At 37.4% G+C, this 27,384-nt stretch overlaps 1 protein-coding gene across 2 annotated transcripts in view; it reads left to right on the top strand.

Moving 5' to 3' along the window:
* The window catches only part of hyd (E3 ubiquitin-protein ligase hyd), a 670,489-nt gene that overhangs the window by 633,968 nt on the left and 9,137 nt on the right, over nucleotides 1-27,384 (top strand). For both annotated transcript variants that reach the window (XM_090375987.1, XM_090375986.1), the window contains exons 45-46: nucleotides 11,939-12,064; nucleotides 24,855-24,999. In XM_090375987.1, coding sequence (XP_090232113.1) covers nucleotides 11,939-12,064; nucleotides 24,855-24,999 — 271 coding nt within the window. The remainder of the gene's footprint in view (nucleotides 1-11,938; nucleotides 12,065-24,854; nucleotides 25,000-27,384) is intronic.

Below are 27,384 nucleotides of genomic sequence, written 5' to 3'. Positions count from 1 at the left end.
AGTGAAAAGGTGACTGTTCTGAAGGTATTGAGAAGAAAAAGAGAAAGAAATTGATTTAGAAATGAAAATGAAAATAATATTGCACTGTAAAAATGGAAAAACAGTTTCTACAATTGCATGTGATGTTGGGCTTTCCCACTCTACAATATCAACCCTTTTGAAGAAAAAGGAAAGAATCTGTAATGCAGTGACAGGGTCAGCACTTATAAAAGCTACAATAATAACTAAAAAAAGACAAGGTCCTCTTTGCAATGTGCAGAAATTATTCCAAGATGCACTTGGAATGGAAGATCACATATAAAAATGTGTGCCATTTTGAAGCCTTTAAAGAGTGAACAGGAGATGAATATGATCAAAACTGTACAGCAGGTCATTGGTGGTTCCAAAGATTTAAAAACCATTACAACCTGCATAGTGTAAAAGTGAGTGATGAACCAGCAAGTGCTGGTGTGTGTGCTGCTGAAGCTTTTAAGGAGGAGCTAGATTGTGTTGTTGTACAGGTGGAAATTATTTGCCTGAGTAAATATTTATTGTAGACGAAACCAGTTTATTTTGGAAACAAATGCCAGAATGCTCAAATATCCACAAAGAAGCAAAACCATGCTAAGATTCAAGGCATTTAAGGACGGAATCATGGTTCTGTTGGGTGGTAATATAACTGGTTTTAAGGTTAAACCCTTCATGATATATCATTCAGTGAACCCAAGGTCTTTCAAAAATGTAAATTAACATACATTGCTAGTATTTTATAGATATATAATAAAAAAGCATGGATGACCCTAGCATTGTTTGAGGATTGGTTCCTGAATTGTTTTATCCCATAAACTAATAAGTATTGACTTCAAAAAGGCATTCTAGTCAAAATTTTGTTAAATTTAGATAATGCTCCGGGACACCCAGTGCACCTGATGTTAAGGTAGTGGATCAATGGATCAAGACAATATTGCTGCTACTGAGAATGACAAAACACTGAGAATTTTGGAAGGATTACAACATTCTGCATTGCATCAAGAACGTAGTTGCAGCATGGGATGAGGTGAACTGTGAGTGCATGAATGAAATATGGAAAAAGGTACTGAAAAGATACGTGAACACTTTCAATGGATTTGGTAAAGATGCTGCACATACTGCAATTAGTGACAAGATTGTGCAACTGGGTAAGAAACTGTAGTCGGAAATTGATAATGAAGCTGTTGAACAGCTGGTGGAAACTGGCAGAAGGGTTATCTAATGACAATCTTATTGAATTGGAAGCAGAGATGCAAAAAAGCAGAAGAAATTCCTGAAACCCCAAAACATGATCAGGGAAAAAAAATGTTTGTGGCCTTCTTTGGTTGTAATCAGATAATTCAAATGTTTGAGGAAATGGATCCTAATATTGAAAGACCTGCAAAGGGGACAGACAGATCCAAGATGCACTTGCATGCTACAGGGAGATTTATAACGAGAAGAAATGACATAGAGTGCAATATAAATTGGACATATTTTAAAAGAAGTCTCTAACGTTGGGGACAATGATCTTATTAGTTCAACCACTCACAAACCTTCTCCTCCTCATGAAGATGATTCAATAACTTCAACTGGTTACTCTGAAGAAGCCGAAACTGAAGTTGATGATCTCCCTTGTCTCCTTTACCTCCTCATCTAGTTAATGTAGTCTCCATGTTTAATTAAAAAATTATTTGAGACCCCATGTGCATTCAGCTGACCCCCCGTAAAGGTAAATGCACATTACTTCACGTATTATTCTTGATTTTTTAAGGAGTCCTTATGTGCTGTAATGTAATAACTAGATCATATGTATAGCTTAGCTTAATTTTCAGCACTCATCTCATAGTAATCCGCTTAGCTGGTGGAGAGTTTTACCACATACATAATGGTTATAGGATTCTAATAACTTACAGGGATTATGGATTTAAAACTAAGTTATGGGCTCCCATATCATCAACAATACGCTAGAAGACTTCAACAGATTTTTAAAAATACAGATATCAAATTAATATTCACATCTTATAACAAATTAAGATCCAAATTCAATTCATACAAGACAACACACGAGTACGAAACACAAGATGACAACAACATTATATATTTGATCAGATGCCAATCAGATTGCCAAGCATGTTACATAGGCAGTACAACAGCAAAATTCGGGACATCAAAAATTTCCAACACGCGTGCATACTACCACTTTAATAGCTTCAAAACTAATTTAGCAAGTACAGAACTAACACAACACGTCCAATCTCAAAATCACAACCCACTCATCGATTCAGCCATCGCAGTAGTTAAATTAAATTCTAGCTACAAAATCCTTGAAAACGAAGCCCTCGTCATCGAATGGTTTAAGCACCATACATCACTCAACGCGTTAAACAAAAAGATTCCCGCCAATTTCTCCCCATTTGGAATTTAGCACGTATTAAGTTTCCATGTGCACTGAAATGCATTTCGGGAACCCGACCCGTATATAACACAAGTGCGCTCCCCCCCCCACTATAGCTAACTGAAGATGAGGAATCTCGAAAGTCGCTCGTGCGCGACTATTAGCTTCTGTTTTTTTCTTAATTTAATTTAATTTAATTTAATTAGGCAACCATAGAATGGAAGGTGCACTTTCCTTTCTTAAAAATTTTATAGCCCATAACTTAGTTTTAAACCCATAATCCCTGTAAGTTATTAGAATCCTATAACCACTATGTATGTGGTAAAACTCTCCACCAGCTAAGCGGATTACTATGAGGTGAGTGCTGAAAATTCACATATTATTTTATTTTATATTTTCATTTATTACTTCTGCATTGTTTTATTTGTACTATTGAATCATAAATAATGTAAAAAACTTACAATCAAGTCGACGTACATGGTTATCAGAAAAGAACTCTGTCATAAGTCAAAGAGCAACTGTATACACACACACATATACAGCTGTATACACGCACACACATATGAGCAGCTATGTTCTTTTGCTACAGTCTTTTGCACCTGGGGCCAATTCTTTTGGTGTCATCCTGTAAATAATGTTATCAACTTGATAAACAAGTCTTAAAACTTAATTGATTTTAAGAATTTACAGAAAACTAAGGAACATTAAAAATTGAGTGAATAAAGTACAGTGTATTTACATAGTATTTAATATAATAACAAAAAAGAGATACAAAATGTGAAAATCAATAATAGAAGAGATTTATAGTTATAGTCCATTTTTGTGTCTTCATTTCATTAGATAACATAGCTAGATTTGATAATCTAGTCTGACCCATTCATGATCAGAAGTAATTTTTAATTAATTTTTTAATTTGGAAAATCTTCTTTCTCAAGAAGCTATAGATACACATACTGTTATAAAGAACCTTAAACATAATAATAAATTTGATAGAGATTTTGAAAATTCCCACTTTATAATAAACTCTACAAACTACAAAGCTGTCCACTGTTTTGCTTCCTCAACAGTTATTTTTTCAGCTTATAAGTGACTTCTTAGTCGGCCAGTTTCTAATACAATTTCTTCATGACAAAATTCATTGAAAATTTCGGTCAGCTTTGAAATATACATTTCATATTCTTCTTTCTTTGCAACAACCAAATTATACGTTTGAATAATGACAAACCTCCAATTCCCAACAAAACCTATCCAGGCATTCATACATTGCTATTTTTAATTCGTCTTGGAGTGACAGTCCAGCATCCTATATCATTTCTCCTGGCATTTGTTTTTTTATCATTATTCTTCCTCTTTTCCCTAATGAAATGCCCATTTCCTCACAAGTTGTATTTGTGAATTGAAGAGCCCTTTCTTCATTAATCTATAAAAATTTGAGAAATTTACCTCGATATTTTGCTTAAAACACTTCAGTGCGACACTCTCTTGCATGATTTTAAGGTCTGTAACTTTACAACACATTTTTCCAGGCTTATTTTGACTGTTTGTAAATATTTTTGTGTAAGGTTACCTTCTTGTAGAATTTCGTGCCAAAAAGAGAGATAACTTAGAAAAGAAAAATCACAAATGGATAATAATAAAATTTCAGCGGTTCCTCTGGTATCTGTTTTCTCTTGAGGTTCACACAATGTTTGTAGAGCAGAAGTTATTTTTATAAAATTAATTTTGACCATATTTACAGATTCATAATGGACAAGTCTTTTGACTGTCATTCTTGTATGTTTTTTCATTATTTTCCAATGGTGTGGAGAGATTGAAAAGAAAGAATAAAGGTTTTCCAAAGTTCTAAAGATGGTTATGCAAGAATGCACTCCACGTAAATTTAACGAGTGTTAAATTTATGTAGAGTGCACAGGGAATAAACAATGCTTTGGGATTAATTTCCTTGATTTTAGAATGGACACCACCATAAATTCCTGCCATAGTTGCCACATTGTCGTAGCATTGACCACGGCATAGATTTATATCCAGTCCGTTCTTTTCTAAGTTGTTCAAAATTTCTTTTGTTGGTTCAGCAGTGATCTTTCTACCAATGGGATAAAGCCTAAAAATGACTCCTTCACACTGTCACCTACAATGTGAACATATGTAATTACTTCACACATTTGGTTAGTCTTGTGTACTGTCAAATAGAATCCAAAATATATTTAGCTTGTTTTATATTATCAACTACTATTTTTTCTCTTGCATAATTTCCTAAAATGTTAATAAACTCATTCTGAATCTTTGGTGATAAATATGAAGGTTCCTTACTGTCAGATGAACGTTCAATTCTTAAAATATGTTCTTTCAAACTGGGGTCATAATTTGATAGCAACTCTACCATTTCTCTAAAATTTCATCTATTTGAAGAAAATATCGTGTCCATGAAAAGGAAGATTCTAAGGAGCCAGAAATAAGGTTATATCTAAAAGCTGATGTAAAACATCTCTCTCTCTTTCTTTCTTTCTTTATCTATCCATCCAGTTCTGTCTGATGAATGTGATCAATAGTTTGTTGAAACGTCTACTCTGCACTTAAGATTTTCCACTTCTCCAAGCACGAGAGATGCTGTGCACTGTTTTCATGGTCTTTAAAACTAAACCCAAAGGTCTGAAACCTTCGGGTTTAATTTACACCAAGTTTTAAATCCTATGATAAAGTTGGATGTTTCAATTTATTTATTGTCTATTGAAAATAGTTTGTAGCAAAAACAAAATAAATTTCCTGATGAGGGTGAATAAACCATCCGTGTTCTTAAAATTTTTTCACTGTTTGGCAGTGTCTTATAAAACCAGGAAGTGGTTAGCTGTCGACATTTCCCTTTAATTTTTCCTCCTGCTCTTTCAACAGTGTCAAAAGGCCCGTCCTTATTTTGAAAATATTCACTGCCTTTCTTAATAAAATAAATTTTCAAGTTATCTGGTACAGGAATAGGCCAAAAACAAATTTCAGAATACTTTTAAAATATGTTTATTTCCTCTTCCTTTTCAGAATCTTCTCTCTGCTCATGTGTATTTTCACTAGATTCTTCTCCACTGGTGAACGAATAACTTTCTCTGTTAGATCCTCTTGAGAAGGTGACTCTTGTACTTACTCTTCTGATTTATCATGCTGAATTGCACTAGATGTTGAAGGTGTGACATACTTCAACAGTGATCCAGACATTGGTTGAATAATTTCTATTGCTTTCTTTGCTTTTCTCTGTTGAAATCCGCTGGGTCGATTTCGCTTCATTTTGTACACATGTGTACTTATATATAGGGACATATAGAAAGAAATTCATTAAAAAGTGGTAGATATCTATAAAATGTAAAATAAATAGAAATCAAAACGAAAAATGAATTTTCAGGAAATACAAAGACTCAACTGTATACTTTGTATAAATCCACTCACCAAAAATTTGGTGCTAACTTAATGACTTGTAAGATGAATTTTGTAAAAAAAAATGTGGTTAAACCAAATGCGTTTGTAATGGCTGAATATTGTTTTGATCCACAGTTTTATGTGCCTTAATAACATACCAAAAATTTAAACGCAAGTATTATAGTCACAGTCAGTTAAATATAAAAATCAAAGTATCTTGTCGTTAATTAAATTCTGTCATATAGAAATTTCAAATAGCAACTGTAAGTTTAAGTGGAGAACAATAAATTTTAAAAAAAGTTGAAATTATTTTGTTAAAGTTAATACTTCTCGCATTTTCAAGTGTTGGAACCCAAGGTAGGCAACCCCCCAGCTTGCTATGCCACTGAAGTTGAGCTTTATAGTGCTGAAAATAATGTGGAGGGATTTAATAGTTGATAAGCTCTTGTTCTGCACAGCTAACAGATGTAAAACGACTGATGAAACTTGGAGCATTATAGCTCAACCACTAAAGATTTGGGGTGGTCATGTGGTGTGTGGAGTTCATTCACTTTGTTGTGTAATGGAAGGCATGTCAAGAAATAGAGAACTTTGTAGACTTTCTTTTAAATTTTGGGACATGGGAGTAAACTACATGGACAACACAATTAGAGAATCTAACAGTAGTATGATGTCTGGGAAATGTTTCAGTCAGCAGGTGAGCAGCAGTACAATATTTATAGGTGGTAACATTTCTAATGTATCCCATGACAGCACCCCTGCTTTAAAATGACAATGTGATGGTTTGTCGTGGCAAAGATAATTAGGAAAATTTTAGCCTTGCAGTTGTGGAGGTCCTGAATGTTGCAAACGGGGTGACACAACACCTGACAGATGTAGACTTTCTTCTCAATTTTGGGAAGAAGCTTGATTCTTTTGAAATTTTAAAATATTTGACAAAATATTAAAGATGCTGTTACTGTCAGATGAACTTCTTCAGTTTAATATTAAATGTGCACATGCATTTCACAAGTTGCACAACTGCAACTTGCGAAGTGTTTGCAGTCATTTCTGGAACAGGACATGATCCAACCAAGGGGAGATGTCTCTGTTTGTATGTGCTTGAGTGTGAAGAAATTAGATGCCAACTCAGCATTCTGATGGGCATTTCTAAGAGTTTGAAGAGTAGGGTAGATGCCCTTGAAGGAATTAAAATGGGGACCCATCAAGCTCTCAGCTGCCCAACTCGATGCCAGAACTCACCCTTGTGCATCAAACAATGTAGCGGCATTGTCCAAAGCAGAATGAGCTGGTCCCATAGGAAACAGTTATTATCGGTGACTATTGTCAGGGAAATAGGAAATATGTTATGCAAGGAGGTACTAAGTACAGGACAGAGTTAGGAAAAAGTTATCGGCTAGGATTGAATTTGAAAGTGTCTGCAATTCTGCCCAGACACAATAGGAGGGAGTATATGTTGAGATCATTTCAATCATTTCAGCCCTAGAGAGATTGTGCAAGGCTCAAAGGGTAGAAATTTTTTCACCCTGGTCTGTGCTTGTTAACAGGAGAGACTGCTTCTACAGGGATGGGATACACTTAAATAGAAAGGGTGCAAGAATATTTGCTGATGCCATCAAGGCAGTGATAGGTGGGTCTGAAAACTGCTAGCTTGTGGGGGATACACAGACTAATAGCTTAACTAGAGCTGCTCACAGAGGCAAAAGTGATCCTTGCACTGCTACTGTTGGTACATGCATCAGACTGGAAAACAAGGTGTCTGGGACTTCAGGCTCTGCTGTGGTTCATCATGGAACAAATAAATACATGGGCTGTGTTAGGTTAACTAAGAGTAAGAATGTGTGCATGTATACTTGCATATACACAAATTCTAGGAGAATTGTAAATAAATTTGACGAATTTGAAATACTGATTAAGTCATCAAATGCGGACATTGTGGGAATAGCAGAAACATGGTTTCACTCAAACATAAGTGATGCTGAATTTGAATATGAGGAGAGTACAATGTAAACAGACAGGAGAGGTGGAGGGGGTTATACTGTTTATTAAGAAGCATATTAAATGTAAGGGTGCGATAAGTTGACATGGGTGACGAGTGCAACGTTGAGTCAGTTTGGTGTGATATAAGCCCTGGAAAAACAAAATTGAGAGTAGGTGTGTTATAGGCCTAATGACTGTGATTAGTTTACCAAACATCTATACAGAGAAATAGAGTGAGCCAGTAAATCAGAATGTCTCATAATGTGGGATTTTAACTTTCTAGATGTTGACTGGAATGTGTGGGTTGGTCACTCACACACTAGCATAACTTGTGTGTTTCTTGGATGACTGCTTTCTACAGCAGTATATTAGAGAGGCAACAAGAGGAAACAGTACACTTGATCTGATTATTAGCAGTGATTTTTCATGCATTAAGAATCTGCAGGTAAAAACCCACTGGGTGGCATCAATCAAAGTGTACTGATATGGAATTTAATTAAAAACATAACTACTGTCAAGGGTAAAGGGAAAGGCTTTTGCTTTTCATAAGTGGTCTCAGATAGTTTTTAAATTCTGTGCAGTGGGACCAACTGATGTATTACCAACAACAAATTCTAAATGGGAAATATGCAGGGGTCATCATAGAGGTACTAGGCTTTTCATACCAACAAAGAAATACTCTTCAAGGCTTAGACCTAAATGGATGTCAAATGAACTATTCAGACACCTGGCAGAGAAGAAAGGTGCATGGGATGCATTTAAATTATCAGGTGGTACAGAAGCCTATGATAGATATAAATTAGTCTGTAAAGGTAAGCTAAGGCAGATTATGAAAAGTCTCTGGCAAAAAATGTAAAGAAAAACAGCTGTCTTCTATGTTTATATTAACAGTAGAAGGAAGAGGTTGAATCACATTAGCCCAATTGATGTCTATGGGTTAACTGTTGCTGACCCGGCTCAGATTGAAAAAAAAAAAAATTGAATAGCTATTTTGCATTTATATTCACACATGAGGAATTCTTTAGGGAAGGGGATGCCAGAAGTTTATCAAACTCTAACAGGGAGCTAAGTGGTTTTATAGTAACTGAGAGCAAATTGGGGGAGAAATTGTTGAAGACGAACATAAAAAGGCACCTGGGGTGGATGGTATCTATCAAATTATATTACGGGAAGCGGCAAAGGAGATAAGCAGACTTTAGCCATAATTATGAGAGCATCCTTGGATTCAGGGAAGGTGTGTTTGGACTGGAGATGTGTGAATGTATCCCCAATTCTTAAAGAGAGATCAAAAGGCAACGTGAGTAATTACAGACCTGTTAGCTTAATGGCTGTTCTAGGGAAAAAAAAACTTTAACGTATAACTGGTTAAAGAAATAACACAGCACCATCTGGACAGGCATGTAATTATCTGCAATCACAGAATGGATTTTTTAAGGGGCAGTCTTGTCTAACCAGTCTGATAGTTTACTATGATGCATTTTGATATTGTTGAACATAAACAGATGCAAAAAATAATTTTAATATAAAAAACTTTTATTTCAGGAAAGCTTTTGATATTGCTGCACATAAATGACTGCTGTACAAATTGGAGCAACGGGGCATTAACGGAAAGTTACCACTGTGGATAAAGGAATGGCTGATTGGGAGAAGACAGAGGGTGGTTATCAATGGACACTGCTCTTTGTGGCCTAATTTTATTTGTGAAATCCCACAGGGTTTAGCCCACTGTTTTCTGTATTTATTAATGATACTGATGGGGGTGTATCAAACTTAATGTTTAAGTTTTCAGATGATAGAAAGGTTGGCAAGGTGGTTAATGGCAGTAATGAAGGTACGCTATTGCAACAAGATCAAGAAAAATTAGGCAGATGGACTGAGAAAGGGCATGTGAAGTTTAACATTGACAAATGCAACATACTGCATTTGGGTAGCAGTACCCACGTTAACTTATCAACTGTGTGGTAGTACACTCAGGTTAGTGAAGAATGAAAAAGACCTGGGGATAATTGTGCAATCAGATATGAAATTCTCTGAGCAATGCAGACATGCTGCCAGGACAACTCACAGGGTTGTCAATGATATACAGAAACTTTACTAGTAGGGATAAGGAGGTGATTATCCCTTTGTATAAGGCCATGGTTAGGCTGCATTCTGAGTACTGTATACAGGTCTGGAGGTCTCACTTTAGGAAGGATGTAAATCTGCTGGAACAGGTGCAGAGAAGGGCAACCAGACTGGTGAAGGAAATAAAAGGGTGCTCTTAGCTAGAAAGGCCTCATTTCTGCAAATTGTAGCATCTCGAGACTAGGCACCTGCAGAGGGATCTGATTGAGGTGTTTAAAGCTTTGAATGGATTGAGTAAGCTGAATGTTAATGGCATTCTTCTGCTTGCTGACTACATGTGTGTGGGGGGGGGCATAAATTCAGGTTGAGGAAGGATAGTTGCAGGATAGATGTACAGAAGTTTTCCTTCAGCCAGCAGGTGGTTGGTCATTGGAACAGGCTACCATCTGTTATTGTGAAAGTGGATGGGTTGAATAAATTCAAGGATAAACTAGACAAATTCTTGGAGAGTACAGATGGATGAACTTTTTTTTTTATGGTTAATGTTATATAAGCTTGCTTTCTTGCATCATTTCCCATTATTACTACTACCACTACTTATATTTCTGCTTATTATATGTATAAATAGTTTTTAAAAATTTATATATTGAATGCTATTATTCGCTTCAGTTTTCTAAATTTTTCAAATTTGGTGCTCTATTTGATGGGCTAAACGTTACCCCATCCATACCCTCCAAGAATTGGTCTAGTTCTTCCTTGAATTTATTCAAACCACCCGCTTCCACAACAGCAGATGGGGGTTTGCTCCAACAATCAAGCACAGCACCTGCTGGCTGAAGGCAAACTTCCACACATCCATTCTGCAACAATCCATCCTCAGTTTGAATTTATTTATGTCCCGCTGTGTGTAGTCTCAGCAAAAGGAAGAATGACATCAACATTTGACTTTCTCAATCAGATCTCGCAGTGCATAGTTTGCACATTGCCTAGTTTCCAGATGCTGTGATTTGCAAAACTGAAGCCTTTCTTGGTATGAGCACCCTTTTGTTTCCCTCACCAATCTGATTGCCCTTCTCTGCACTTATTCCAGCAGATCTACATCCTTCCTAAGGTGAGGCCTCCAGAACTGTATACAGTACTCAAGATGCGGATAAACCATGGCCTTGTATAAAGGGATAATCACCTCCTTATCTCTGCTAGTAAAGTTTCTGTATGTCATTGACAAAACCCCATGAGCTCTCCTGGACAATTACTGCTACTCATATGCAGTACCTTGCATTTGTCAATGTTAAACTTCGAATGCCCTTTCTCAGCTTATATACCTAATTTTCCTAGATCTTTTTGCAGTAACTTACTCTGATTACTGTCATTAACCACCCTGCCAACCTTTGTATCCTCTGTAAACTTAGACTTTAAACCTGATATGCTCTCATCAATATCATTAATAAATATTGAAAACAACAATGAGCCCAGAGCTAAGTCCTGCGGGACACTATAAATAACATTAAACCATGTAGAGCAATGCCCATTGATAACAATTTTGTCTTCTTCCACTTAACCATCCCTTTATCCATATAAGTAACTTGTCCTTAATGCCACATTGCTGCAGTTTGTACATCTGTCTTTTATGTCTAACAGTATCAAAAACCTTCATGAAATCCAAGTATACGGTATCAGAATTATTTACTGCGTCCAGTTCCTTCTTTACTGCTAACACTGCAGCGTTAATGAATATAACAAGGAATTTCTTCACCATGCGTAGCCTCCGGTTATCTTCAGAAAATTTGTGGAATATTATGGAATATCCTGTCCCTGTTTTCAGACCATTTAAACAAATGGTCTGAAAACAGGGTCAAACATTTATTGATGATTGCTTTTTTTTTTTTTTTTTTTTTTATTAATTTTCACATGTTCTAGTATTTTGTATATATTGATATATATTATTTACAAGAAGCATTTACTCCTACTCGTGTTCTGATGGTAATGTAATCATACAGAATGCATTTTAGATGAGATTGCTTATAGCAATGCATTTTCTCTAATTTTTTTAGTATTATTATTATTATTATTTGAACCAAAAACTTACACAAATCAGCTATTTTTCAGGGAGGAGGAAGTGTTGAACTAATACCAGGTGGACGAGACGTTGAAGTAACAGCACAGAATGTATATGACTATGTAAGGCGATATGCAGAATACCGCATGGTTAAATCTCAAGAAAAGGCCCTAGAGGTATGATAATAAAAAGATAGTAATCTTATCACTTGTCTTAACATATAATGGAAAGATAATCTAATTGTATTGCCTCCTGCTCTTAAATGAACAACCAGAAACTGGTACCAGTTTTTTAAATACTGTTAAACGTTGCATAATTTTTCAGTCCCCAGCCTTTCTTACATGATTTTGGACATGCTGTTGTAAGTACATTTGCTCAGTTTGCCCAAACTCTCAGTAGTTTATTTCAGATCTGAATTGGCTATATCTGATCTCATGCTACTGCCTTCCTTCTTGCCAAGTATTTTGAGATTCTGTTGGAGAATTACTCTTCTGATGCTTTGTTTCAAAATAATTCAAGAATATACCAACATTGGACACCTGGGGCACACCAGATGTATAAGTTTCAGAAAGACCAATACTACAAACAATATGGTTACCTGTAAGCATGAGTTGATTTCATGAAATGGACTATTGTATTATTTACAAGGCTTTGCTTACAGCCTGCTTAGTTGTACAATATGCATACCTTTAGAACTTCATTCACTTCTCCATTGTAGGATTTAAAAAAAAATTTATATATATATATAATAAAATGAATAACTGCTCTAATAACTTACAATTATTTAGTATGATAAAGTTACAATTTTAAGACCGTTAAAATAAATAAATACCTAGGAAATTTTTTAAAAAATAAATAAACAGTGGTCATTAGCATTAGTAGAAGCATATAATGCAAGAAAGCAAGCTTATGCAGCATCAGAAAAAAAAATGCTCCCATTTCACCCCCCCTCCCCATTCGTTCCATATACCTGTCCAGCTCAGCCTTAAATTTATTTAGGCTATCAACTTCCACAACAAAGGATGGAAGTCTGTTCCAACCAACTACCCGCTGGCTAAAGACAAACTTCTGCACAAATATCCTACATCTGTTTTTCCTCAGTCTGCCTCCTCAGGTTTGTAATCTGAGCAAGAAAAAGAATCCCATCAACATTGAGCCTGCCCAAACCATTCAAGGCTTTATACACCTCAATCAGATCACCTCACAGGTGCCTAGTGTCCAGACACCGTAATTTGCAACGCTTAAGCCTTTATTCATAAGAGCAACCCTTTGTTCCATTCACTAATCTTATTGCCCTTCTCTGTACTCATTGGCACCTCCATAGCCAGGTGGGAAGGAGCAGCAGTGCATAGCACACGCTTCTTGATTAGACCGGGGTTCGAGCCCGTCACCACCAAATACGGAGGATGCGGAAAAGTCAGGGAATGACCACCGCATATCCCGGAGCAATATGGCCTTGCTAATGCTCCTAAAAACCAAATAACAACAACAACTGTACTCATTCCAGCAGCTCTACATCCTTCTTGAAATGAGGCCTCCAGACCTGTATACAGTACTCAAGGTGTGGCCTGACCATTGCCTTATACAAGGGAATAATCACCTCCTTATCCCTGCTAGAAAAATTCCTGTATATCATTGACAAGACACTGTGAGCTACTCTTGCAAACTGTCTGCACTGCTCAGAAAACTTCATATCTGCCTGCACAATTACCCCTAGGTCCTTTTCGTTCTCTACCACTGTCAGTGTAGTACTACAGAGTTGATACATCACTCTGGGGTTACTGCTTCCCAATTGTAGTCTTTACATTTGTCAATGTTAAACTTCATTTGCCACCTCTCAGCCCATCTGCTCAACTTTTCTAGATCCTGTTGCAGCAGCGTACTGTCATTAGTGTCCTTAACAACCCTGCCAACCTTCGTATTGTCTGCAAACCTGGAGATTAAGCCTGATATACCATCATCAATATCATTTATAAATACAGAAAACAACAATGGACCCGACACTGAACCCTGAGGGACTCCACTAATAACATTAGTCCACGAAGAGCAGCACCCATTGATTACCACCCTCTGTCTTCTCCCACTTAACCATCTTTTTATCCATTGTAGCAACTTACCCTTAATACCATTCTGCTCCAATTTGTACAATAGTCTTCCATGTGCAACAATATCAAAAGCCTTTCTAAGATCCAAATATATGACATCAAAGTTATTCCCTGCATCCAGTTCCTTTGATTGGATATTATGATGACCACATCATATTATCCAATCAAATTGGTCAGGCAAGACTTTCCCTTAACAAAACTATGCTGTGTCAGAGCTGAAACTGAAGTCTTGTCTAGATGATTCTGCAGTGCCTCCATTAATTTTCCTGGAACAGAAGTTAAACTAACTAAGTCATATATCACAACCTGCTTTTCCTGGTGGATTAAAAATTAAAAAAGAGCCAAAAGTCTTAAATTATAGGCTTTTTCTCCAAAGTGTACAGGTAAGATCTGTTCAAGTTGGTTACAAACAGGACAACTGCTGTTCTTCTGTGCAAGAAAAAGGGTTTGTTTTGGAACAGGCCCCCATTGGTGGCCATTTGGCGTTCATGAAATTGGAAGTGGTATCCTCTAATTTCATACAGGTAACACCAGTAGTACCCAGAATAGCTGCTATTCTTTGGGGTAGGTTAAATATTGTTAGCAGGTACAGGTTTTTGGCTTTTGGGCTGAAGTGAGGAATCTTAATCAATAACCTCTAACATCCAAAATAACTTGAGTTTGGTGAATCTTGTCTGTGGTTCAATTTATATTAAAGTTTAGAGTGAGTTATATTATAATTCAGGAGGACCTGGGACTGTTTTGAATAGGGATCCCTTCTCTAATATTGAGAAAAGCAATGTTGTTTCTGAGTTTGGCATCACTTTCATATTTACAGATTTGCTACCCCAGCGTAGAGGCCTCCGTAGCTGAGTGGTCAGGAGCAGGAGTGCAGTAGCATATACTCTTTGAGTAGACTGGGGTTCAAGCTCCTTACTGCTATATACAGTCAATGTGCCAACCTGCAACGGACCGGCAGGCAGATTGTGTTCCATTTCCCTCAATAGGAATCGCTGAGGAGGCTTCCATACTGCAGTGAATTGATAATGGCTACAGTTTACCTTTTTTTTAACCTTTTACCCCAACTTACAGTACACAGCATTTTCCACATTGGCAATTGATCCAGTAAACTGTGGCCCAGATATCCTGGGGAGGGGTGGGGGGGATCTGTGCCTTTCACTACACCAGCCTTGGAATCATAATGTAAGAGAGTCATCATATCCCTTAATTTTCTTTAAATTCCTGCATGAAGCAGGTGCTAGCCTTCACAAGTATGTTAGAGAATAAGGGGTTATATTTTGCTCCATTCGAAAGATTGAAAGTAAGTCAGAGTTGCCTTTCCCTGCGTTTCTGAGTTTGGCATCACTGTTACGTTTACCAATTTGTTGTCTCAAACTTAAAGTAAGTAAAATTTGCTCAACCACGATGCATTATCTGTGGAGAAATACAAACAAAGGTATAAAACTTATTCTGCTTAGAATCTAAATTCAAAAGGTAGCCTTATTTTGTTTTTAAGTTCAAAATTTAAAAATCCATGAAATCTTAAAGGTTCTCCTAGTGTAAAATTTCAAAAGGATGCTGTTCTCCCTCCCCTTCCTCCCCCACACACACTGAATCCATTACATCTTTAATAATATTAAAACTACCATGCTACTAGATTTACCACTATGGGGAGGTGACCTGTTTTGTATGGCTGTTAAAGATCTTATGGGAGACCATTTGACAATCTGGTTAGGACATTAGGAATTTCTAGTTTCTTCATGGATTTTAACCAGCTGCCTGATTGTCAGGTTTCCCTCTCCCACCCTTTAGTGATTCTCATTTCTAAGGATGTTATAGAAAAACCTCTTCAGAATGCATTTTACAAATAATAAGGATGCTGTGATAGATAATAATCAACAACAGCTCTTGCTTGTCGCAAGACTTCAAAATGATCAGTCAGCTAGATCACTATAATGCCACAATGCGTATGACCAACAATCACGAACAGGACTATGTCCCAGGAAAGACAGTGCACTAAACCAGCTCTACAACATAATGAGACAACAAGGAAGTGATGGCAAACCCTGGATGGGACTCTGTCCCAAGTATATCAACACGTCTGGATCCTGAATATGCGACAACATAATAGAACACCATGTACTGGACTGTGTCCCATGAAACACAATCCACCGAATTGTCACCAGAATTATAAGAAACATGGAAGTGACCACAAATCCCGGATGGAACTTGGTTTTCTTTTACTCTCCTCCTCCCTGCTGCCCCCTTCTTCCGCCTGGTGAGGCATGGACCTGCCACACTGACTTTCTGGGGTCGCCTTCTCTATCATCCCCATACCTCTGCTTAACTCGCCAGTGTACACCCCACACAATTTATCAATTAATAATGTCCAAATTTAAACTGCACTTACATAACCCTCTCTTGGCCTTTTATATTCTAGCATTAACTCCTCCCACATAGGCCCTTGCCACTGAAATCTTCAGAAATTAGGTGGTAGGGTCTCCTAGAGTACAAATTAAAATCTACTGGATGCCTGACCTGCCTCCCTGCGGTCAAGCGTGGTGATGGTGGGTCCCAACGACTAAATGGTCAGAAGAACAACGGTACACAACAATACACATCCTTCCACTCCCCACACACTTTTTAAATCTCTGGCCTACACAGCGTTCTGTGCTACACAATGCAGAGATGGGGTAAACCCCTGGTGCCATCAGACAACTAACACACTTTGCATTTTTCCAAATAATAAACTTTTTCTTATGATAAGTTGATGCCATACTCTCTGTTTTGGTACTTTTATCATAGATGACCACAATAGTAAAACTACACTTGAAATATGAATATTACAAGCCTTGAAGGTTAGCATTAGTTGTGGCATACAGTGCAAAAAAGCAGCATCGGCCAAAAAAAAAAAAAAAAAAAAACCCTCCCATTTCACCGATCCATTCACTCCAAATGCCTGTCCAGCTCAGCCTTAAATTTATTTAAGCTATCAACTTCCAAAACAAGAAATGGAAGTCTGTTCCATCAATCAACTACCCGCTGGCTAAAAGCAGATTTCCGCACATCTTTTCTACTACCGTCTTTCCTCAATTTGAATCTATTCCCCTCAGGTTCTTAATCTGAGCAGGAGGAAGAATCCCATTAGCATTGACATTCTCAAACTATTCAAGGCTTTATACACCTCAATCAGGTCACCTCGCAGGTGCCTAGTCTCCAGACACTGTAATTTGCAAAACTTAATAAGAGCAATACTTTGTTCCATTCACTAATCTTGTTACCCTTCTTTGTACTCGTTCAAAGTTAAAACTCGTTAAAATGAGGCCTCCAGACCTGTGATGGAAGTACTGTACACAGTACTCAAAGTGTGTCCTGACCATTGCCTTGTACAACAGGATAATCACCTCCTTGTCCCTGCTAGAAAATTGACGAGACTCCATGACCTGCGCTAGCAGCTCATCTGCACTGCTCAGTGAACTTCATTCTGACTGAACAATTACCCTCGGGGTCTTTTTCACTCTCCACTTCCCTGAGTGTAATACCACACAGTTGGTACGTTTCTCTTGGGTTACTGCTACCCATATGATGGACTTGGTGCATTATAGCCTTAGTTGCTAATGCGCCAATAAAATCCAAACCAAAACCAAGCTACCCATATGCAGCACATTGCATTTTCAGTGTTAAACTTCAGTTGCCACTTCTCAGCCCATTTTCCCAACTTATCTAGATCCAGTTGCAGTAGCATAATGTCTTTACTGTCATTAAGAACCTTGCCAACCTTTGTATCATCTGCAAACTTGACATTAAGCATGATATGCCTTCATCAATATCATTGATGAATACAGAAAACAATGATGGGCCCAGCACTGAACCCTGGGGAACTCACTAATAACATTAGTCCATGAAGAGCAGTGTCCATTGATTACTACTCTTTCATCTCCCACTCAACCATCCCTTTATCCATTGTAGCCACTTGCCATTAATGCCATCGACCTCCAATTTGTACAACAGTCTTCCATGTGCAACAATATCAAAAACTTTTCTGAAATCCAAGTATATGATATCAAAATTATTTTTTGCATCCAGTTCCTTTGTAAGCACATCATATTTATCCAATTAAATTGGACAGACAGGACCTCCCTTTAACAAACCCATGCTGGTTCTTAACTATTACTGCAGTGTTGTCTAGATGATCCTGTAATGCTTCTTTAACCTGTGACTCCATTATTTTCCCCGGAACACAAGTTAAACTAACAGGTCTATAGTTGTCTCCTTTTGATCTCCCTTTGTGAATTGGGGATACATTTGCACAACTCCAGTCCATAGTGATCTCCCCTGAGTCCAAGGAAGTTCTCATAATCTGTGGCTAAGGGTTTGCTTACTTCCTTTGCTGCTTCCTTTAATATAGCTGGATAGATACCATCCACCCCAAATGCCTTTCTTATGTTCATTTTCAACAATTTCTCACCACTTTGCTCTCAGTTACTACAAAATCACTTACCTCCCAGTTAAAGTTTGATAAACTTCTGACATTCCCCTCCTTGAATAACTCTTTGTGTGTGAATGTAGATGCAAAATCTCATTCAATATGATTATCATCGATAGTCAAACCATCTATGTTAAGTGGATCAATCTGATTCATCCCTTTCCATTTACAGTTTACATAAGTGAAGAACCCATTGCGGTTTTTTTTTTTTGCATCCATTGCCAAAGATTTCTTGTAATCTGCCTTCACCTGCCTAACCTCCTTTGTGACTTGGTTACAGACTAGCTTATATCTGTCATATGCTTCCGTGGCACCTGATAATTTATATGCATCCCATGCATTTTTCTTCTCTGCCACAAGCCTCATTAATTCATCTGACATCCATTTAGGCTTAAACCTTGAACAGTATTTCTTAGTTGGTATGAAAAGCCTAGTAGCCTCCAAAATTAAGTCCCTGTATGCTTCCCATTTAGAATTCACTGTTGTGAATTCTAAATTTACATTAGAATTCACATCAGTTGATCCCACTGTATAGAATTTAAAAACTGGGACCACTTTAGTCACCTTTACAAAAGCAAAGGCCCTTTACCCTTGATGGTAGTTACATCTTTAAATAAAACCCGCATCAATGGTTCCTTTATCTGCAAATTCTTAATGCATGAATAATCACTGCTGATAATCAGATCAAGATTATTACTCCCTCTGGTTGCCTCTCAAACATATTGTTGTAGAAAAAAGTCATCCAATAAAAAAGTCTTGTTAGTGTGTGAGTAACCAACCCACAAATTCCAGTCAATCTCTAGAAAGTTAAAATCCCCCATTATAAGACATTCTGATTTACTGGCCCACTCTCTTTCTCTGCACAATTGCTTATTATGCTCATCAGATTCATTAGACCTATAACACACACACCTACTCTCATTTTCCCTTTCCCAGTGCTTATGTCACACCACACTGACTCAACATTGCATTGTCCGCCATGTCAATTGGATGTGCTTCCTTGGATTTTGTGTTTCTTAACTAATAGCATAACCTCTCCTCCCTTCTTGTCTTGCCTATTCCTTCTGTACACATTGTACTTCCCAAATTCCAATTCTGCACTGCTTATATCTGTGTGACACCACATCTCTGATATCCCAAAAATATTCGCCTTTGATGTCTTGACCAGCACTTCAAACTTATCAAATTTATTAACAATACTTCTAGCATTGGTGTACATGCAAGTATAGATCACCTGTTCCTACTCTTAGTTACCCTATCACAGCCCATGTATTTACTTGTTCCACTATGACTCCCAGAAATCCTGAAATTCCCCTGCATACACCTTGCTTTTCAGCCTGCTGTTCATTCTAATAGTGGTCCTTGAGGTTGTCACAGACATTCTCTCAGATATGCCAGATGGAACTGATATTCGGGTTGACACTCAAGTCAAGTCGAGTGGACCCAATTTCGGCGACGTCTGGACGGTCTTTGACAGCCAAATCCTCTGCTTGCACTTTCACGATGGTGGGACTGTTAGTAATCCTTGGTGTAACCTCCTTGCACAAGTACATGCTGGGTGACCACCCAGGTGTGAACCAACGTAAGCAGGGGTCGAGGTGTGGCGCCCACACCACATGGATGAACGCCGCCCCTCTATGTTACCAGGCAGTACTAGGTGGTAGACGACTCACATCAACCGGTGAAATACCACCACTTTGCTTATTGGAGGCTTGAAGTGGTGGAACCCATGTTTAGTCTCTAGAGCTAAGTTCGGTCAACCCTTCCCTATCTCTTCCATCATGCAGTATGATTGATGACTTTTGAGGTTATGATGAACGTCGTGGCGAGATCCAATATTCCTTACATTTCGAGGGTACAGCTCTAAAACGGTGTTCGGAGGCTGACCGCTAGTTAATACACCAGACCGAACCTATTGGTAACTCTCTAGGAGGCTTCCGGATCAGCTGGTGTATAATCTTGCTACCCCTACTCTGCTAGATAGTGACTGGAGGGAGTCTGAGTAGTGTGTATGCGGGGAGCATTGTCGAGGCCACGTTATGTCAAGGATCTGGGTATATTCTTACATGTACGCCCTAACCAAAAATTTTATTACTTCGTACAGCATGTCCCACCCACTTTTTCTTACTATTGAATACACCATGAATTGTCAAACTAATAGGGCAAGTTTATCTGCGAAAAGATCTAAACCTCCCAAGGACTTATTAATTCATTTCACAAATATATGTGGTCTCAGTTCTAATCTCAACGATGTCCATTTCCACTTGCAGTCTGCCAAACCCCATGTTCTTTTTCTGACAGAATCTGAGTTATCGGTTGATTCAACTTCTGCTCATCTCAGATGCCCAAATTATTCGCTGTATGATTCCTTTCGCCTCAAAGGCAGTACGTGTGCATATGTCCGTTCTGATATTCCCTGTCAGAGATTTGGATTCTCCTCTCTTTGATCTTCTCTGGCTTAAAATCTCTCTACCTCATTGTGTCAAATTCATCTGATATCTCTACCGTTCTCCCAATTCCACTAATCACTTGGAGCTCTTTGACTTCCTCTCTTTGCAACTTGACTTTCTCCAGTCCAACTTTCCTAACAGTGAGGTAATTTTCCTTGGTGATTTTAATGTTCACAACTCCAGCTGGCTTCCGTTTTCCAGTCACACTGACCCAGCAGGTCGAGATGCTGAGGCTTTTGCAATTACTAATGACCTAGCACAGATTGTTCATTTACCTACAAGAATACCGGACATTCCTAATCATACAGCCAATACGCTTGATCTTTTTCTCACAAACAGCCCTTCTAAGTACACGGTCGAAGTGAGAGGTCCTTTAGGCACTTCAGATCACAACTTGGTGATTGTCTCTTCTCCAATGGAACCTTTATCTCATGGCTATTCCCAACCTCGTGTTGTTTGGCATTACAAGAATGCAAAATGGGATGACCTACGAGACTTCTTTTCTTCTTTTCCTTGGTCGGATTACTGTTTCAAAACTTCTGATGTCAACATTTGCTCAGATCGTGTCAGTGAAATTATTCTTGCAGGAATGGAATCCTTTATCCCACACTCCACTTTAAAATCTCGTCCTTTATCTAAACCTTCGTTTTCCAATAAATGTGCCAAGGCTGTTCAAGAGAAGAATGTTGCATATCGTAATTGGCTTGTTTCTAATTCTTCAGTTTCATTTTCTGCCTACACTGAAGCTCGCAACAATTGTAAAGCAGTTATTAATCAGTCCAAACTAGAGTTTGAACAGGCTAAGAGTAGAAAACTTGCTTCTTGCCCTAATGGAGCATTCTGGTCTCTTGCCAAAGCTATTGGCTGCAACTTTTGCCCATCTCTGCTCTCACCTCTGTCCAAACCAGATGCTTCTGTTGTTACTTCAGCCAAGGATAAAGCTGACCTGCTAGCATCCCATTTTTCTTCCAGCTCATGTATTAATGATCTTGGTAAAACACCTCCCACCATTCCCAACACGCTCCATTCAATGCCTCCTATGGTCTTCCGTCAAAAGGATATCAGAAGGATTTTGATGAATCTTGATGCTAAGAAAGCTCCAGGGCCTGATGGTATTTCTCCACTTGTTCTCAAAACCTGTGCTCCTGAACTTACTCCTATTCTTTGCCGCCTTTTTTCACTTTCTTATTCCAAAGGTGTTTTTCCTTCTGCTTGGAAGTTTGCTCATATCCAGCCTATTCCTAAAAAGGGTGACAAATCCCTCCCATCCAATTATCGTCCCATTGCAATTACTTCTACTCTTTCTAAAGTAATGGAGAAATCAATTAACCGCCAACTTTTAAACTACCTAGAAACCTTCCATCTGATCAGTGATCGCCAATATGGATTCCATCAGTGTCAATCCACTGGTGATATTCTGGCTTATGTTACCCATTTGCTCTTGACATCTCAAAGACTTTTAATCGTGTTTGGCATAAAGGTCTTCTAAACAAGCTTCCATCTTATGGTTTGCCAACTGTTTTTAGTAATTGGTTATCCAGTTTTCTCTCTGATCGCTCACTGAGGGTGATGGTAGATGGCTCTCTGTCTTCTAACTTCTCCACTAATGCCAGTGTCCCCCAAGGTTCAGTTCTATCCCCCACTCTTTTCCTCTTGTATATCAATGACCTTCTTCCATTGACTGGAAATCCTATCCATAGTTTTGCCGATGATAGCACATTGCAATTGCATTCACCTTTCCATTTTGAGAAACCTTGTCCTGCTCAATCAGCTTCAACTTCTTGAAAATCTGCTACCAATTCCTTAAATGCCGATCTTCGGGTAATTCTCCAGTGGGGAAAAGACAACTTAGTTGATTTCAACCCTTTTAAAACTCAGTCTTGTCTTATATTTCGCAAAAAGGATTCTTCTGCTCCTGTGCTTATCTTTAGTGATACTCCGATTTCTAGGCAAAATGGTATATCTCTTTTTGGGATTACCCTGACTTCTAATCTCTCTTGGCACAAGCACATTACAAATATTGCTTCCTCTGCATCTAAAAAACCTGGTTTTCTCTTTCGCTCTCGGCGTTACTTTTCTTCCAAACAGCTGTTCACTCTGTATAAATCGCAAATCTGCCCTGCCATGGAATATTGTTCCCACATCTGGGGTGGTGCCCCCTAAACCTCTCTCAGGCTTCTTGATTCCATTCAGAAGAGGGCAGTTAGGTTAATTAATGATTCATCTCTAACAGAGTCTCTCCACTCGCTTTCTTATGGACGTACTGTTTCTGCTGCATGCCTGTTCTACAGATACTTCCATGGGCACTGTTCTTCTGAATTGGCTTCTATAATTCCTGCTCTCTCTTTCAAAACAGTCCGAACACGTGCCGCCACCAGCCAACATCCATTTACTGTCCAACTTCGAACCAACTTTTCATCTTCCTCGTTTATTCATTCAACTGCCGTTTTCTGGAACAACCTTCCTTCATACATATTTCCTGAAAATTACAATCTACAGAAGTTCAAGTCCAATGTCAACAAATATCTTCTTTCGTCTTCTCAGCCTCCAACCCAAGCATGGTACTAAGTACTATAGGTTCTAATACCTCTCGTGTTTGGGGTTCACATAAAAAAAAAAAAAAAAAAAAAAAGTAGTGCAAGAATCGCATTTGCCTGTGGCCACTGTTAATCTTTTAGTTTGTGTATACCCCTCCAAGCTTGCAGTTTTCCAACCCACTTAACACTACCTTGATAGCATCAGCAAATATTTTTGCACCCTTTCTATTTTTGAAGTATACCCCATTCCTGTGGAAGCAGTCTCTCCTGTTAACAAGCACAGTCTCCAGGGCTGAATTGATTGACAACACTCTCATCATATACTCCCTCCTATCATGTCTGGGCAGACATGGTATCAGTTATCCAAGGAGAACCAAAAAAATGTTCTTTCTAGTAATTTAAATATGATGTAAATTTGTTTACTAAACTTTAAAAGTTTGAATATTGCCCCTAGCAAGTTTTAAAAAGATTATTATTTACAAATTAAATGTAAACATAACCTGGTATTGTGTTGCTCCCTGTAGTCACACGTGCAGCCAGTGACTTAATTTACTCAGAATTAAAAGGAAGCAAGGTTAAGGAACATTTTCATTGGTGTAAGTAATTTTTTTAAATTGATAACTTGCACACCCTAATTCTTACCAGCTGATATGTATGATGAGATTGAAATGCCAGATGTGGACATAGCCAGCATTGTCCTTGACTGCACAGTTGTTATTTTGTTCTAGGCTCTTCACTTCTGTGACAAGGAATGTAGCAAAATTTTATGTCCTTGAATCAAATGGTTTAAAATTTTTAATATTTTGCATGCACACCCAAGAATTATTTGTGCTTTGCAGTTTGTGGATTACTGCATTACATAACTAAAATTTTAGTTTTACATTTCTTATTCTGTAACTGTTCAACATGTCACTGCCACCTAAATTTGAGAAAACCCATTCAATGTGCCTTGATTTTCAGAATGTTGGAAAAAAAAAAAAAAAAAAAATCAACATTTTGACATTCCATCAATCTGAAAATTCATAATTGTGGAAAATTACTTACTTTTGTACTCAGCTGTAAATCAGAACATATCTTAAAATTATATGAAAAGTTTATTCATATACATAAACTAAAATCAACACGAGCAAAGAAATAAAACTGTGCGCCACATCTATAAACAGAAGCTAGACATTCTGCAAAGTCTTCAATCAATGTACCAATAACGAATAGTTGTTAATTTTGTTTATGCATTTATGGCACACATTGGTTGTCCACTTAAGATTGACCACTCGTGTGGATAATGGCAACAAAAGTGTTAATGTTAATTTAGTTGTTTTATGTTTCTATGGAAAGATACATATTTTACATATTTTTATTTATGTTTAATAAATTCAATTTTAATGTGATTTTAACATTAACCCCCTTAGGAACTTCGAATGGGAGTGTATGATGTTTTGCCTCCTAGTAGTGTAGAAGGATTAACTGCTGAAGATTTTCGTCTTTTGCTAAATGGAGTAGGAGAGATAAATGTACAGACTCTCATCAGTTATACTTCATTTAACGATGAAAGTGGTTAGTATAGCTTTTTTTTTTTTTTTTTAATAATAATAGTAGGAATTATTGATCGTAATAAAATGAGAAATATGCTAGCTCTGAAATCAGAAGCCAAATTTAACTATTATTAGTTGAAACCTCTTAATTTATAAATAACAGGTAGATCTTACTAAACTCACTTCCAATTATAAATTAACTACCATCAAATCTCTTGCAATAAAATAAAATCAAATAAAATACAGAACCAACTGATGATGACGACTACAAAAGCTCCCATTCAAGCATCACTTTTAGTGCACTTCTCTCAATGTGATTTCAATGTAATGGTTAATTTCCTTTTAATTCATTAACAATGCTACAGTCAGGAGTTAAGTTCTGTAATTTTAGTTAAACCATTTTATTTGGGGGGTGGGGGGAATTCCCAGTTAACGGTGACAGTCCTCCAATATTTATTACATGTTTGAATGAACCTTTTATGTCATTACATGTAAAATGCATCTTCCTGCTGTTGTGTATACGCTACCCTCCAAAAAGTATCCTGACACAGGTCACCCTCACATCAACATCACTGCTACTCACTTCAATAGCAAATGCTATTGAAGTAGCAAATGTATGGCCTTCACCAGATATTCCAGTTTATCCCATAGGGTTCAAATCAGAATTCTGATGTCCACCCTTGAATGTCACTTGTGGTGTGACATGGAGCATTGTCCTAAAACAAACATGGGTCTGTACCAAAAAACTGCCTCATTGAGGGAGCATTGGATTGTCAAAAGTTTTAAAGTGGCTTTGGCATTCAGGGTACCTGCACAGCTACTAAAGTTGCCGGGCTACACCATGAGAAATAGTACCACACGATAACCTCCTCTCCAGACTTAGTTGTTGGCAGAGTGCAGAGCTCTTGCAGCAAACATTCCCCCAGCATACTCCACACTCACAACTGCCCACCTGATTGAAATAGAGAATAACAAGATTCATCGCTCCATAGAATCAATTTCCACTGTTCCATGGACCAATTACACCATTCATTGTACCATGCAAGATGAGACCTAATATGTTAAGGGTGTGTTTCACACAGTCAGCAACAAACAATAATATTCGATATTAGCTAATATTTAAGAAGCGTAATTAAAGAACGCAATGTGTAAGAACAAAATGCAGCAAAACCTCATTAATTTCAGAAGAGAAAAATATGAACTTTGAATGAAGTAAACTCGATATTACCTGAACTCCATTGCAGATGTCATCTGCTGTCTGGTACACTGCTCATGTTATATGAGCAGTACACCAGGCTAGTAAAATTAGCTTTTGTTGGAAATACTGCTGCATTCTTCTGCACATACTTGTTTTGTAAAATCAGGTGAATGATGGAATTTATGCATAAGGGCAAGAAACTGAATTCTTCATTGGGTTTCTGGTCCATTTCAGCTATGAAACACTAATTTTTATGTTTGGAAAAACACAGTACAAATTATTTTTGAAGATTGCATGATTGTATAAGAGCCACAGATAAATAGATAACTTCAGATCACAAGAGCTGTTCCATGTGTAGTTTTATAGTGGATTAAACTGTTATTTTAATAATTGCACAGAACTGTTTCTTTAAAGGGGGGGGGAATTTTTTTCATACCATGAATTTTAAAAAGTTTCTACTCAACTAAATTATTATTATTAATATCATTTAAAAAAACAGAACGATGTAAAGAAGCAAAGCTTATGTAGCATCTGCTGTCATAAATAAAGGCCTCTCTAGTTTTGCATTTTATCTGTTTCTGATCCATTATTGTATAAGCTTTTTTTGGTTCCATATGGCTAGATGTTATCTTATTCCATTAGCTGATAACTCTTTTATGAAAGATTTTTTTTCTCTCACTTATTCTACAATTATATTTTTTTATCTTGTTTGTTACTACAATTATATTTTGTCCCTTGCTACTTCACCTTAACATCCCATATATATATCCCAGTATAAGTTTGCTCAATCCTCTTACTGCCTTAAACACCTGCCTGATCGCTACACAGTGATGTCTACCGTATAAATCTGTTCCTGCTACAGGGTTAACAAAATTGTAACATTTCTGGATTTGCAATGGGACTCTGTCATCAGGCCAAATATCAAGCTGATATGGTCTGCTAGAGTCAAGAGACCCAATCTGGTACACTCCCATAGTCTTTTCACTCTAATAATTTTATACAGATACTGAGAATGATGTATTTGGTATTCTAACTGTAACAGATCTTATCCTTTATTTGGCCTGATACAGGATGCATCTCTTAGCAGATTAGAAATGTTCCTCTTTTTTTTTTTAATACATATATAAGTGAGGAAACACATTTATGCCACATGATTAATCTTTTCTTCAGTAAAGAATAATCAAAATAATAATAATCAATCTGCTAAGA

This window comes from Mastigoproctus giganteus, chromosome 6, assembly GCF_048544385.1.
Source record: "Mastigoproctus giganteus isolate SK-2022 chromosome 6, ASM4854438v1, whole genome shotgun sequence".
NCBI lineage: Eukaryota > Metazoa > Arthropoda > Arachnida > Uropygi > Thelyphonidae > Mastigoproctus > Mastigoproctus giganteus.
Note: the sequence above shows the minus strand (reverse complement) of the source record. Positions and strands in the feature narration are given on the sequence as shown.